This window comes from Lampetra fluviatilis, chromosome 57 (assembly GCF_964198595.1).
Source record: "Lampetra fluviatilis chromosome 57, kcLamFluv1.1, whole genome shotgun sequence".
NCBI lineage: Eukaryota > Metazoa > Chordata > Hyperoartia > Petromyzontiformes > Petromyzontidae > Lampetra > Lampetra fluviatilis.
In genome coordinates, this window is record NC_136331.1 from 2,933,876 (window position 1) to 2,947,128 (window position 13,253).

Consider the following 13,253-nt stretch of genomic DNA (forward strand, 5'->3'; position numbering starts at 1 on the left):
AGCCCTGGGTCTGTGTGACTCTCTCACAGGGGAGAGTTCGTGATGATGGAGCCCTGGGTCTGTGTGACTCTCTCACAGGGGAGAGTTCGTGATGGACGGAGCCCTGGGTCTGAGTGACTCTCTCACGGGGGAGAATTTGTGATGGACGGAGCCCTGGGTCTGAGTGACTCTCTCACAGGGGAGAGTTCGTGATGGACGGAGCCCTGGGTCTGAGTGACTCTCTCACAGGGGAGAGTTCGTGATGGAGGGAGCCCTGGGTCTGAGTGACTCTCTCACAGGGGAGAGTTTGTGATGGAGGGAGCCCTGGGTCTGTGTGACTCTCTCACAGGGGAGAGTTCGTGATGGAGGGAGCCCTGGGTCTGTGTGACTCTCTCACAGGGGAGAGTTCGTGATGGACGGAGCCCTGGGTCTGTGTGACTCTCTCACAGGGGAGAGTTCGTGATGGAGGGAGCCCTGGGTCTGTGTGACTCTCTCACAGGGGAGAGTTCGTGATGGAGGGAGCCCTGGGTCTGAGTGACTCTCTCACAGGGGAGAGTTCGTGATGGACGGAGCCCTGGGTCTGAGTGACTCTCTCACAGGGGAGAGTTCGTGATGGAGGGAGCCCTGGGTCTGAGTGACTCTCTCACAGGGGAGAGTTCGTGATGGAGGGAGCCCTGGGTCTGAGTGACTCTCTCACGGGGGAGAGTTCGTGATGGAGGGAGCCCTGGGTCTGAGTGACTCTCTCACAGGGGAGAGTTTGTGATGGACGGAGCCCTGGGTCTGAGTGACTCTCTCACAGGGGAGAGTTCGTGATGGAGGGAGCCCTGGGTCTGAGTGACTCTCTCACAGGGGAGAGTTCGTGATGGAGGGAGCCCTGGGTCTGAGTGACTCTCTCACAGGGGAGAGTTCGTGATGGAGGGAGCCCTGGGTCTGAGTGACTCTCTCACGGGGGAGAGTTCGTGATGGAGGGAGCCCTGGGTCTGAGTGACTCTCTCACAGGGGAGAGTTTGTGATGGACGGAGCCCTGGGTCTGAGTGACTCTCTCACAGGGGAGAGTTCGTGATGGAGGGAGCCCTGGGTCTGAGTGACTCTCTCACAGGGGAGAGTTCGTGATGGAGGGAGCCCTGGGTCTGAGTGACTCTCTCACAGGGGAGAGTTTGTGATGGACGGAGCCCTGGGTCTGAGTGACTCTCTCACAGGGGAGAGTTCGTGATGGACGGAGTCCTGGGTCTGAGTGACTCTCTCACAGGGGAGAGTTCGTGATGGAGGGAGCCCTGGGTCTGCGTGACTCTCTCACAGGGGAGAGTTTGTGATGGCTGGAGCCCTGGGTCTGAGTGACTCTCTCACAGGGGAGAGTTCGTGATGGCTGGAGCCCTGGGTCTGAGTGACTCTCTCACAGGGGAGAGTTCGTGATGGAGGGAGCCCTGGGTCTGAGTGACTCTCTCACAGGGGAGAGTTCGTGATGGACGGAGCCCTGGGTCTGAGTGACTCTCTCACAGGGGAGAGTTCGTGATGGAGGGAGCCCTGGGTCTGAGTGACTCTCTCACAGGGGAGAGTTCGTGATGGAGGGAGCCCTGGGTCTGAGTGACTCTCTCACAGGGGAGAGTTCGTGATGGAGGGAGCCCTGGGTCTGTGTGACTCTCTCACAGGGGAGAGTTCGTGATGGAGGGAGCCCTGGGTCTGAGTGACTCTCTCACAGGGGAGAGTTCGTGATGGAGGGAGCCCTGGGTCTGTGTGACTCTCTCACAGGGGAGAGTTCGTGATGGAGGGAGCCCTGGGTCTGTGTGACTCTCTCACGGGGGAGAATTTGTGATGGACGGAGCCCTGGGTCTGAGTGACTCTCTCACAGGGGAGAGTTCGTGATGGACGGAGCCCTGGGTCTGAGTGACTCTCTCACAGGGGAGAGTTCGTGATGGAGGGAGCCCTGGGTCTGAGTGACTCTCTCACAGGGGAGAGTTTGTGATGGAGGGAGCCCTGGGTCTGTGTGACTCTCTCACAGGGGAGAGTTCGTGATGGAGGGAGCCCTGGGTCTGTGTGACTCTCTCACAGGGGAGAGTTCGTGATGGACGGAGCCCTGGGTCTGTGTGACTCTCTCACAGGGGAGAGTTCGTGATGGAGGGAGCCCTGGGTCTGTGTGACTCTCTCACAGGGGAGAGTTCGTGATGGAGGGAGCCCTGGGTCTGAGTGACTCTCTCACAGGGGAGAGTTCGTGATGGACGGAGCCCTGGGTCTGAGTGACTCTCTCACAGGGGAGAGTTCGTGATGGAGGGAGCCCTGGGTCTGAGTGACTCTCTCACAGGGGAGAGTTCGTGATGGAGGGAGCCCTGGGTCTGAGTGACTCTCTCACGGGGGAGAGTTCGTGATGGAGGGAGCCCTGGGTCTGTGTGACTCTCTCACAGGGGAGAGTTCGTGATGGTTGGAGCCCTGGGTCTGTGTGACTCTCTCACAGGGGAGAGTTCGTGATGGAGGGAGCCCTGGGTCTGGGTGACTCTCTCACAGGGGAGAGTTCGTGATGGAAAGAGCCCTGGGTCTGGGTGACTCTCTCACAGGGCAGAGTTCGTGATGGAGGGAGCCCTGGGTCTGAGTGACTCTCTCACAGGGGAGAGTTCGTGATGGAGGGAGCCCTGGGTCTGGGTGACTCTCTCACAGGGGAGAGTTCGTGATGGAGGGAGCCCTGGGTCTGAGTGACTCTCTCACAGGGGAGAGTTCGTGATGATGGAGCCCTGGGTCTGTGTGACTCTCTCACAGGGGAGAGTTCGTGATGGCGGGAGCCCTGGGTCTGAGTGACTCTCTCACAGGGGAGAGTTCGTGATGGAGGGAGCCCTGGGTCTGGGTGACTCTCTCACAGGGGAGAGTTCGTGATGGAGGGAGCCCTCGGTCTGTGTGACTCTCTCACAGGGGAGAGTTCGTGATGGAGGGAGCTCTGGGTCTGTGTGACTCTCTCACAGAGGAGAGTTCGTGATGACGGAGCCCTGAGTCTGTGTGACTCTCTCAAAGGGGAGAGTTCGTGATGGATGGAGCCCTGGGTCTGAGTGACTCTCTCACAGGGGAGAGTTCGTGATGGACGGAGCCCTGGGTCTGCGTGACTCTCTCACAGGGGAGAGTTCGTGATGGACGGAGCCCTGGGACTGAGTGACTCTCTCACAGGGGAGAGTTCGTGATGATGGAGCCCTGGGTCTGAGTGACTCTCTCACAGGGGAGAGTTCGTGATGGAGGGAGCCCTGGGTCTGAGTGACTCTCTCACAGGGGAGAGTTCGTGATGATGGAGCCCTGGGTCTGAGTGACTCTCTCACAGGGGAGAGTTTGTGATGGAGGGAGCCCTGGGTGTGTGTGACTCTCTCACAGGGGAGAGTTCGTGATGGAGGGAGCCCTGGGTCTGAGTGACTCTCTCACAGGGGAGAGTTCGTGATGATGGAGCCCTGGGTCTGTGTGACTCTCTCACAGGGGAGAGTTCGTGATGGAGGGAGCCCTGGGTCTGAGTGACTCTCTCACAGGGGAGAGTTCGTGATGGAGGGAGCCCTGGGTCTGTGTGACTCTCTCACAGGGGAGAGTTCGTGATGATGGAGCCCTGGGTCTGTGTGACTCTCTCACAGGGGAGAGTTCGTGATGGACGGAGCCCTGGGTCTGAGTGACTCTCTCATGGGGGAGAATTTGTGATGGACGGAGCCCTGGGTCTGAGTGACTCTCTCACAGGGGAGAGTTCGTGATGGACGGAGCCCTGGGTCTGAGTGACTCTCTCACAGGGGAGAGTTCGTGATGGAGGGAGCCCTGGGTCTGAGTGACTCTCTCACAGGGGAGAGTTTGTGATGGAGGGAGCCCTGGGTCTGTGTGACTCTCTCACAGGGGAGAGTTCGTGATGGAGGGAGCCCTGGGTCTGTGTGACTCTCTCACAGGGGAGAGTTCGTGATGGACGGAGCCCTGGGTCTGTGTGACTCTCTCACAGGGGAGAGTTCGTGATGGAGGGAGCCCTGGGTCTGTGTGACTCTCTCACAGGGGAGAGTTCGTGATGGAGGGAGCCCTGGGTCTGAGTGACTCTCTCACAGGGGAGAGTTCGTGATGGACGGAGCCCTGGGTCTGAGTGACTCTCTCACAGGGGAGAGTTCGTGATGGAGGGAGCCCTGGGTCTGAGTGACTCTCTCACAGGGGAGAGTTCGTGATGGAGGGAGCCCTGAGTCTGTGTGACTCTCTCAAAGGGGAGAGTTCGTGATGGATGGAGCCCTGGGTCTGAGTGACTCTCTCACAGGGGAGAGTTCGTGATGATGGAGCCCTGGGTCTGTGTGACTCTCTCACAGGGGAGAGTTCGTGATGATGGAGCCCTGGGTCTGTGTGACTCTCTCACAGGGGAGAGTTCGTGATGGACGGAGCCCTGGGTCTGAGTGACTCTCTCACGGGGGAGAATTTGTGATGGACGGAGCCCTGGGTCTGAGTGACTCTCTCACAGGGGAGAGTTCGTGATGGACGGAGCCCTGGGTCTGAGTGACTCTCTCACAGGGGAGAGTTCGTGATGGAGGGAGCCCTGGGTCTGAGTGACTCTCTCACAGGGGAGAGTTTGTGATGGAGGGAGCCCTGGGTCTGTGTGACTCTCTCACAGGGGAGAGTTCGTGATGGAGGGAGCCCTGGGTCTGTGTGACTCTCTCACAGGGGAGAGTTCGTGATGGACGGAGCCCTGGGTCTGTGTGACTCTCTCACAGGGGAGAGTTCGTGATGGAGGGAGCCCTGGGTCTGTGTGACTCTCTCACAGGGGAGAGTTCGTGATGGAGGGAGCCCTGGGTCTGAGTGACTCTCTCACAGGGGAGAGTTCGTGATGGACGGAGCCCTGGGTCTGAGTGACTCTCTCACAGGGGAGAGTTCGTGATGGAGGGAGCCCTGGGTCTGAGTGACTCTCTCACAGGGGAGAGTTCGTGATGGAGGGAGCCCTGGGTCTGAGTGACTCTCTCACGGGGGAGAGTTCGTGATGGAGGGAGCCCTGGGTCTGAGTGACTCTCTCACAGGGGAGAGTTTGTGATGGACGGAGCCCTGGGTCTGAGTGACTCTCTCACAGGGGAGAGTTCGTGATGGAGGGAGCCCTGGGTCTGAGTGACTCTCTCACAGGGGAGAGTTCGTGATGGAGGGAGCCCTGGGTCTGAGTGACTCTCTCACAGGGGAGAGTTCGTGATGGAGGGAGCCCTGGGTCTGAGTGACTCTCTCACGGGGGAGAGTTCGTGATGGAGGGAGCCCTGGGTCTGAGTGACTCTCTCACAGGGGAGAGTTTGTGATGGACGGAGCCCTGGGTCTGAGTGACTCTCTCACAGGGGAGAGTTCGTGATGGAGGGAGCCCTGGGTCTGAGTGACTCTCTCACAGGGGAGAGTTTGTGATGGACGGAGCCCTGGGTCTGAGTGACTCTCTCACAGGGGAGAGTTCGTGATGGACGGAGTCATGGGTCTGAGTGACTCTCTCACAGGGGAGAGTTCGTGATGGAGGGAGCCCTGGGTCTGCGTGACTCTCTCACAGGGGAGAGTTTGTGATGGCTGGAGCCCTGGGTCTGAGTGACTCTCTCACAGGGGAGAGTTCGTGATGGCTGGAGCCCTGGGTCTGAGTGACTCTCTCACAGGGGAGAGTTCGTGATGGAGGGAGCCCTGGGTCTGAGTGACTCTCTCACAGGGGAGAGTTCGTGATGGACGGAGCCCTGGGTCTGAGTGACTCTCTCACAGGGGAGAGTTCGTGATGGAGGGAGCCCTGGGTCTGAGTGACTCTCTCACAGGGGAGAGTTCGTGATGGAGGGAGCCCTGGGTCTGAGTGACTCTCTCACAGGGGAGAGTTCGTGATGGAGGGAGCCCTGGGTCTGTGTGACTCTCTCACAGGGGAGAGTTCGTGATGGAGGGAGCCCTGGGTCTGAGTGACTCTCTCACAGGGGAGAGTTCGTGATGGAGGGAGCCCTGGGTCTGTGTGACTCTCTCACAGGGGAGAGTTCGTGATGGAGGGAGCCCTGGGTCTGTGTGACTCTCTCACAGGGGAGAGTTCGTGATGGACGGAGCCCTGGGTCTGAGTGACTCTCTCACAGGGGAGAGTTCGTGATGGAGGGAGCCCTGGGTCTGAGTGACTCTCTCACAGGGGAGAGTTCGTGATGGAGGGAGCCCTGGGTCTGAGTGACTCTCTCACAGGGGAGAGTTCGTGATGGAGGGAGCCCTGGGTCTGTGTGACTCTCTCACAGGGGAGAGTTCGTGATGGAGGGAGCCCTGGGTCTGAGTGACTCTCTCACAGGGGAGAGTTCGTGATGGAGGGAGCCCTGGGTCTGAGTGACTCTCTCACAGGGGAGAGTTCGTGATGGAGGGAGCCCTGGGTCTGTGTGACTCTCTCACAGGGGAGAGTTCGTGATGGAGGGAGCCCTGGGTCTGAGTGACTCTCTCACAGGGGAGAGTTCGTGATGGAGGGAGCCCTGGGTCTGTGTGACTCTCTCACAGGGGAGAGTTCGTGATGGAGGGAGCCCTGGGTCTGAGTGACTCTCTCACAGGGGAGAGTTCGTGATGGTTGGAGCCCTGGGTCTGAGTGACTCTCTCACAGGGGAGAGTTCGTGATGGAGGGAGCCCTCGGTCTGGGTGACTCTCTCACAGGGGAGAGTTCGTGATGGACGGAGCCCTGGGTCTGAGTGACTCTCTCACAGGGGAGAGTTCGTGATGGAGGGAGCCCTGGGTCTGAGTGACTCTCTCACAGGGGAGAGTTCGTGATGGAGGGAGCCCTGGGTCTGAGTGACTCTCTCACAGGGGAGAGTTTGTGATGGACGGAGCCCTGGGTCTGAGTGACTCTCTCACAGGGGAGAGTTCGTGATGGACGGAGCCCTGGGTCTGAGTGACTCTCTCACAGGGGAGAGTTCGTGATGGAGGGAGCCCTGGGTCTGAGTGACTCTCTCACAGGGGAGAGTTCGTGATGGAGGGAGCCCTGGGTCTGAGTGACTCTCTCACAGGGGAGAGTTCGTGATGGAGGGAGCCCTGGGTCTGAGTGACTCTCTCACAGGGGAGAGTTCGTGATGGAGGGAGCCCTGGGTCTGAGTGACTCTCTCACAGGGGAGAGTTCGTGATGGACGGAGCCCTGAGTCTGAGTGACTCTCTCACAGGGGAGAGTTCGTGATGGAGGGAGCCCTGGGTCTGAATGACTCTCTCACAGGGGAGAGTTTGTGATGGACGGAGCCCTGGGTCAGAGTGACTCTCTCACAGGGGAGAGTTCGTGATGGACGGAGCCCTGGGTCTGAGTGACTCTCTCACAGGGGAGAGTTCGTGATGGAGGGAGCCCTGGGTCTGAGTGACTCTCTCACAGGGGAGAGTTCGTGATGGACGGAGCCCTGGGTCTGAGTGACTCTCTCACAGGGGAGAGTTCGTGATGGAGGGAGCCCTGGGTCTGAGTGACTCTCTCACAGGGGAGAGTTCGTGATGGAGGGAGCCCTGGGTCTGAGTGACTCTCTCACAGGGGAGAGTTCGTGATGGAAGGAGCCCTGGGTCTGAGTGACTCTCTCACAGGGGAGAGTTCGTGATGGACGGAGCCCTGGGTCTGAGTGACTCTCTCACAGGGGAGAGTTCGTGATGGACGGAGCCCTGGGTCTGAGTGACTCTCTCACAGGGGAGAGTTCGTGATGGAGGGAGCCCTGGGTCTGAGTGACTCTCTCACAGGGGAGAGTTCGTGATGGAGGGAGCCCTGGGTCTGAGTGACTCTCTCACAGGGGAGAGTTCGTGATGGAGGGAGCCCTGGGTCTGAGTGACTCTCTCACAGGGGAGAGTTCGTGATGGAGGGAGCCCTGGGTCTGGGTGACTCTCTCACAGGGGAGAGTTCGTGATGGAGGGAGCCCTGGGTCTGAGTGACTCTCTCACAGGGGAGAGTTCGTGATGGAGGGAGCCCTGGGTCTGAGTGACTCTCTCACAGGGGAGAGTTCGTGATGGAGGGAGCCCTGGGTCTGTGTGACTCTCTCACAGGGGAGAGTTCGTGATGGAGGGAGCCCTGGGTCTGAGTGACTCTCTCACAGGGGAGAGTTTGTGATGGCTGGAGCCCTGGGTCTGAGTGACTCTCTCACAGGGGAGAGTTCGTGATGGCTGGAGCCCTGGGTCTGAGTGACTCTCTCACAGGGGAGAGTTCGTGATGGAGGGAGCCCTGGGTCTGAGTGACTCTCTCACAGGGGAGAGTTCGTGATGGACGGAGCCCTGGGTCTGAGTGACTCTCTCACAGGGGAGAGTTCGTGATGGAGGGAGCCCTGGGTCTGAGTGACTCTCTCACAGGGGAGAATTCGTGATGGAGGGAGCCCTGGGTCTGAGTGACTCTCTCACAGGGGAGAGTTCGTGATGGAGGGAGCCCTGGGTCTGTGTGACTCTCTCACAGGGGAGAGTTCGTGATGGAGGGAGCCCTGGGTCTGTGTGACTCTCTCACAGGGGAGAGTTCGTGATGGACGGAGCCCTGGGTCTGAGTGACTCTCTCACAGGGGAGAGTTCGTGATGGAGGGAGCCCTGGGTCTGAGTGACTCTCTCACAGGGGAGAGTTCGTGATGGAGGGAGCCCTGGGTCTGAGTGACTCTCTCACAGGGGAGAGTTCGTGATGGAGGGAGCCCTGGGTCTGTGTGACTCTCTCACAGGGGAGAGTTCGTGATGGAGGGAGCCCTGGGTCTGAGTGACTCTCTCACAGGGGAGAGTTCGTGATGGAGGGAGCCCTGGGTCTGAGTGACTCTCTCACAGGGGAGAGTTCGTGATGGAGGGAGCCCTGGGTCTGTGTGACTCTCTCACAGGGGAGAGTTCGTGATGGAGGGAGCCCTGGGTCTGAGTGACTCTCTCACAGGGGAGAGTTCGTGATGGAGGGAGCCCTGGGTCTGTGTGACTCTCTCACAGGGGAGAGTTCATGATGGAGGGAGCCCTGGGTCTGAGTGACTCTCTCACAGGGGAGAGTTCGTGATGGTTGGAGCCCTGGGTCTGAGTGACTCTCTCACAGGGGAGAGTTCGTGATGGAGGGAGCCCTGGGTCTGAGTGACTCTCTCACAGGGAGTTAAAAAAGCTGAGCAGGTGACGCTAACACCGTGGGGGTTTGAACGCAGGGTACGGCCGCCGATGATCAACCGGGGATTCTCTCGAGCGCGGAGAGCCGACGGTCCTCAACTCGATAGCAAATTGCCCATGCGAAAAAAAACCATCACGCTACCGTGCTTAATGGTTTTTTTTTCTCCTCAGTTAATGCTTTCACTGACACGCGATAAACAAACAACTCACTCACTTAGCAGGGCATACAGAATGTGTACCCCCCCCCCCTCCTATGTCGGGTACCAGAGAAGGGTCATTGCCCGTGACCTCAGTATGGACTAGGGTTGGGATGGTTGAGTTTTATCCGTATGTTTTTTGGGGTGATTTGTTTACCTTTATTTGTACTTTGCACTGCTATCGGTGTTTTTTTTTACCGTTCTTAGCCCTCCCCCTCCTGGACATCTGTGAAAAAAAATCTTCGTAGCTCATGGGATTCCTCCGGCATTAAAAAAAATATTCAGATTCAGATTCTGAAGTTCTGGGGCGTAATTTTCGGTTGTTGTAACTTTCTTACCCCGTGTCCCGACTGGACACGAGGGGGGTACGAATAAATATTCTGATTCTGAATTTCTGTGGCATCACCTTGTTGGGGTGGCCACTCTCCCGACACGACGTGGTGCGCCGCTAGCTGTAGCTCCACTCATCCTCGCGCCGCGACAGCGAATTCACAGATTAAAAACGAGTTGCGTACAGCGCATTTTGCTGTGTGTAAGAGGACTCCACTACGATCCGTTAGTTTAAAACGTAGTAGGCTTTTGCGACAAATATCATCCATAATACAGGTTTTTTTTGGGTTTAGATCACGTAAATATATAAATCTGCCACCACCCGACACAGCCAATTAGTAAGGTTTGTCACGTAAACAGAACGTGCCAATTCGTTATGTGCACAGCACACCGGTGTGTTGGAGAGCAAAGCCACGAAATTCATCACGTGAGTACGAACATTGTGTTGCTATCGAAACGTCGTGATTTATTTTGTTTTATTTCTAACTACTCTCTCATCATCATCACGGTGGCTAGGAGATGTTAACTACCTCGCCTGGTGTACAGGAGGTCGTGGGTTCGATCCCGACCCTGACGCCTGCTGCTGTATATTTGGAGTTTGTGTGTCTCTCTCTCTCATCATCATCACGGTGGCTAGGAGATGTTTACTACCTCGCCTGGTGTACAGGAGGTCGTGGGGTTTGATCCCAACCCTGACGCCTGCTACTGTATATTTGGAGTTTGCGTGTCTCTCATCATCATCATCATCACGGTGGCTAGGAGATGTTAACTACCTCGCCTGGTGTACAGGAGGTCGTGGGTTCGATCCCGACCCTGACGCCTGCTACTGTATATTTGGAGTTTGCGTGTCTCTCTCTCTCATCATCATCACGGTGGCTAGGAGATGTTAACTACCTCGCCTGGTGTACAGGAGGTCGTGGGGTTTGATCCCAACCCTGTGAGTCCTACACCACCAAAGACAACGATCCGCTAACGTCACCAAGTCCCCCCCCCATCACTCCCAATCACTTCCCGTCCAGCGGCACGCGCCAGGCGGCGTTGGCGCGGTGGGGGGGGGTAAGGGGAGGGTAAGGGGGGGGGGAAGGGGGGGGGGTAAGGGGGAGAGGGGAGAGTCTCACCGCACAGCCGGTAGGCGGCGAGGCTCTTGGCTGGCTCCGCCCTGGGCCCCGCCGCTGGGCGCACGCGCCGGGCCAGGTCGGGCAGCCACGCCAGGAGCAGCGACGCCAGCGCCGAGCGCTCCGACAGAGACGCGGACTCGGAGAACGCACGGCCCACGGCCTGCGGGGCGGCGGTGGTGGTGGGTGAGACGGCGTGACATAGGGGAGATGGGGGGAGGTAAGGGGGAGATGGGGGAGAGACGGTGTGACATAAGGGGAGATGGGGGGAGGTACGGGGGGACATGGGGAGACGGGGGAGAGATGGTGTGACATAGGGGGAGATGGGGGGGAGGTAAGGGGGAGATGGGGACATGGGGAGACGGGGGAGACACGGTGTGACATAGGGGAGATGGGGAAGGTAAGGGGGAGATGGGGACTTGACCCACCCCCGGAAAAATCTCGCGCACACGACAAGCTGGGAGTGACACGTCAACCCACACAGATGGAACAGATGGAGAGCATTTTTCGATTTAAAGCTTTCGTGACTGCAGGGATTCATCTTCTTGGTTCTTTCGGTATCTGAATGACGCTGTCTTTCCGACAGACCTGTTCTTCACCTGAGGACGGCTGCTTGCGTTGTGGCCGAAACGTCGTGAGAATTATTTAATGAAGTTTTATTTGTATTATTTTATTATTTCCCTTCTACGTGACTTTACCGAAAAAACCAAGAAGATGAATCCCTGCAGTCACGAAAGCTTTTAATCATTGGCTTTAGTGAGACGCGGAATTTTTTTTGTTTTCCCCGTAAACGATTTGACATCCTTACACGCATTTATATATTCGGGTACCATCAACGGCCGCCAATCGCCAAACGAAGCTACAGCGACATGACCCGCAGCACTTGTGCCAGGCTAGGCGCACTTGGAGGCCATCGCGGGAAGTTTGGAAGGCTCGCTGCTGCCAGGTGCTCACAGCACAGACCCGGGCGCTGTGGGTTGACCGACTGAGCTCAGTGACAGATGGGCCACCTCAAACATACAGCACATGCAGGGTACGCGTTTAAGGCCGAGTCGACCTAGAGGAGAGCCCAGGACCAGTTGTGACATCCGCCGCTGATGTTGGCCATGGCCGGGAACCTAAGTCGGGTGTCTGGGTTCGTAGTGGAGCTTGCTAATCACTTTGACAACGCTCCCCCGTACACACACACGGGGATATATTTAATGATTATCGTGACGATAATGAAAATCCAACGATCTGGTTAAAGTTGTTGGAAGAAAAAAAAAGTGCTCCAACTGCGCGTTTAAAACCAGCGTTATTAGAATTGTCCTCCGAACGGCGCCTCGATAAAAACTCGCGTTTCTCATTCGGATCCTAACAGCCGCTTGCCCCCCCACCAACCGTCAGAGTGGACGACGATCGAAAAAAACGGGCGACCTTTGCCTCTGTGCTTTGTACCTGGAAGAGCTGTGAGAGTTTGAGCTGAGGGTCGGGGGCTCCGTAAGAAGGGAGGGGGGGAGGCTGGGCCCCCCGCCCCGCCCCCACCACGAGCGACACCACCTCGGGCAGGCGTAGAACCTGGCGCGTCAACTCCTGCAGCTGCTCCACGTCCGCTGTTGAACAAGAACAACAACAACAACCGCCATTCGCCACTAAGTGGCGGTGACGTCACCACGACGCTTGTGCCAGGCCAAGTGCACCTTGAGGCTTCCACGTGAAGTGTCGAACGCCCGCTGGCAGGAGGTCATGGGGCAGACCCAGCAGGTGCCACGGGTCGACTGACCGAGATGACCGAGATGACTGGCTGATGCACCACCTGTGCCCCCTACTGTGCCAACTTGCTGTGCTTTAGCCACCGGGCGCTCCGTGCGTTGTTGTGAGCGTCGCTCCTCCGCACACACGCACGCGCACACGCTGTCGCCTTTACAAGGCTGTTGGGGCTGTTTGCAAGTAGCATCTGTGAAGGCCGGCACGGCGCACGAGGGGGTGGGTGGCCGGCACAACGCCCGGCCGCCTGTGTCTCCCCAGTGGCGATGTTTACACAGCGCAACAGCTACTCATTTGAGGCTGAGTCGACCTAGGGGGAGGCCCAGGACCGGTTCAGACAATCGTCACTGGTCGTGTTGGCCGTGAGCGGGAATCGAACTCGGGTCGCCGGGTTCGTAGCGCAGCGAGCGAACCGCTACCACCAGCGCTTCGAGGACTCAGATCCCGCATAGAGCCTGAAAATACTTCCCATTCCATCCAGCTTAAATAGACGCTCCAAGCCTGGGGTGTGTCATTCAGACGCTGTCTCCCCGACAGACCTGTTCTTCACCTGAGGACGGCTGCTTGCGTTGTGGCCGAAACGTCGTGAGAATTGTATTTTATTATGTTTTATTTTTATTACTTAATTATTTCCCTTCTACGTGACTTTACCGAAAGAACCAAGAAGAAGAACCTGAAAATACTGTCAGCGCAAATACTGTGAGTGAGTGGCAGCACCTGACCAGCACCACGCCCAGCCACATTTGTCTCCCCAATGAAGATGTTTATCTCCACACCGCACCAGGTACTCATTTAAGGCTGAGTCGACCTTGGGGAAGATCCAGCACTGGTTCAGAATATCGTCATTGCTGTTGGCCATGAGCGGGAATCCAACTTGGGT

The 13,253-nt window shown here is 57.8% G+C and overlaps 1 protein-coding gene across 1 annotated transcript in view; it reads right to left on the bottom strand.

Moving 5' to 3' along the window:
• Positions 1–13,253, bottom strand: part of MMS22L (MMS22 like, DNA repair protein) — a 189,657-nt gene that overhangs the window by 89,461 nt on the left and 86,943 nt on the right. Inside the window, exons 19-20 of the mRNA XM_078880318.1 lie at positions 12,065–12,219; positions 10,631–10,790 (exon numbers count right to left, since the gene is read on the bottom strand). Of these exons, the coding sequence (XP_078736444.1) occupies positions 10,631–10,790; positions 12,065–12,219 (315 nt within the window). The remainder of the gene's footprint in view (positions 1–10,630; positions 10,791–12,064; positions 12,220–13,253) is intronic.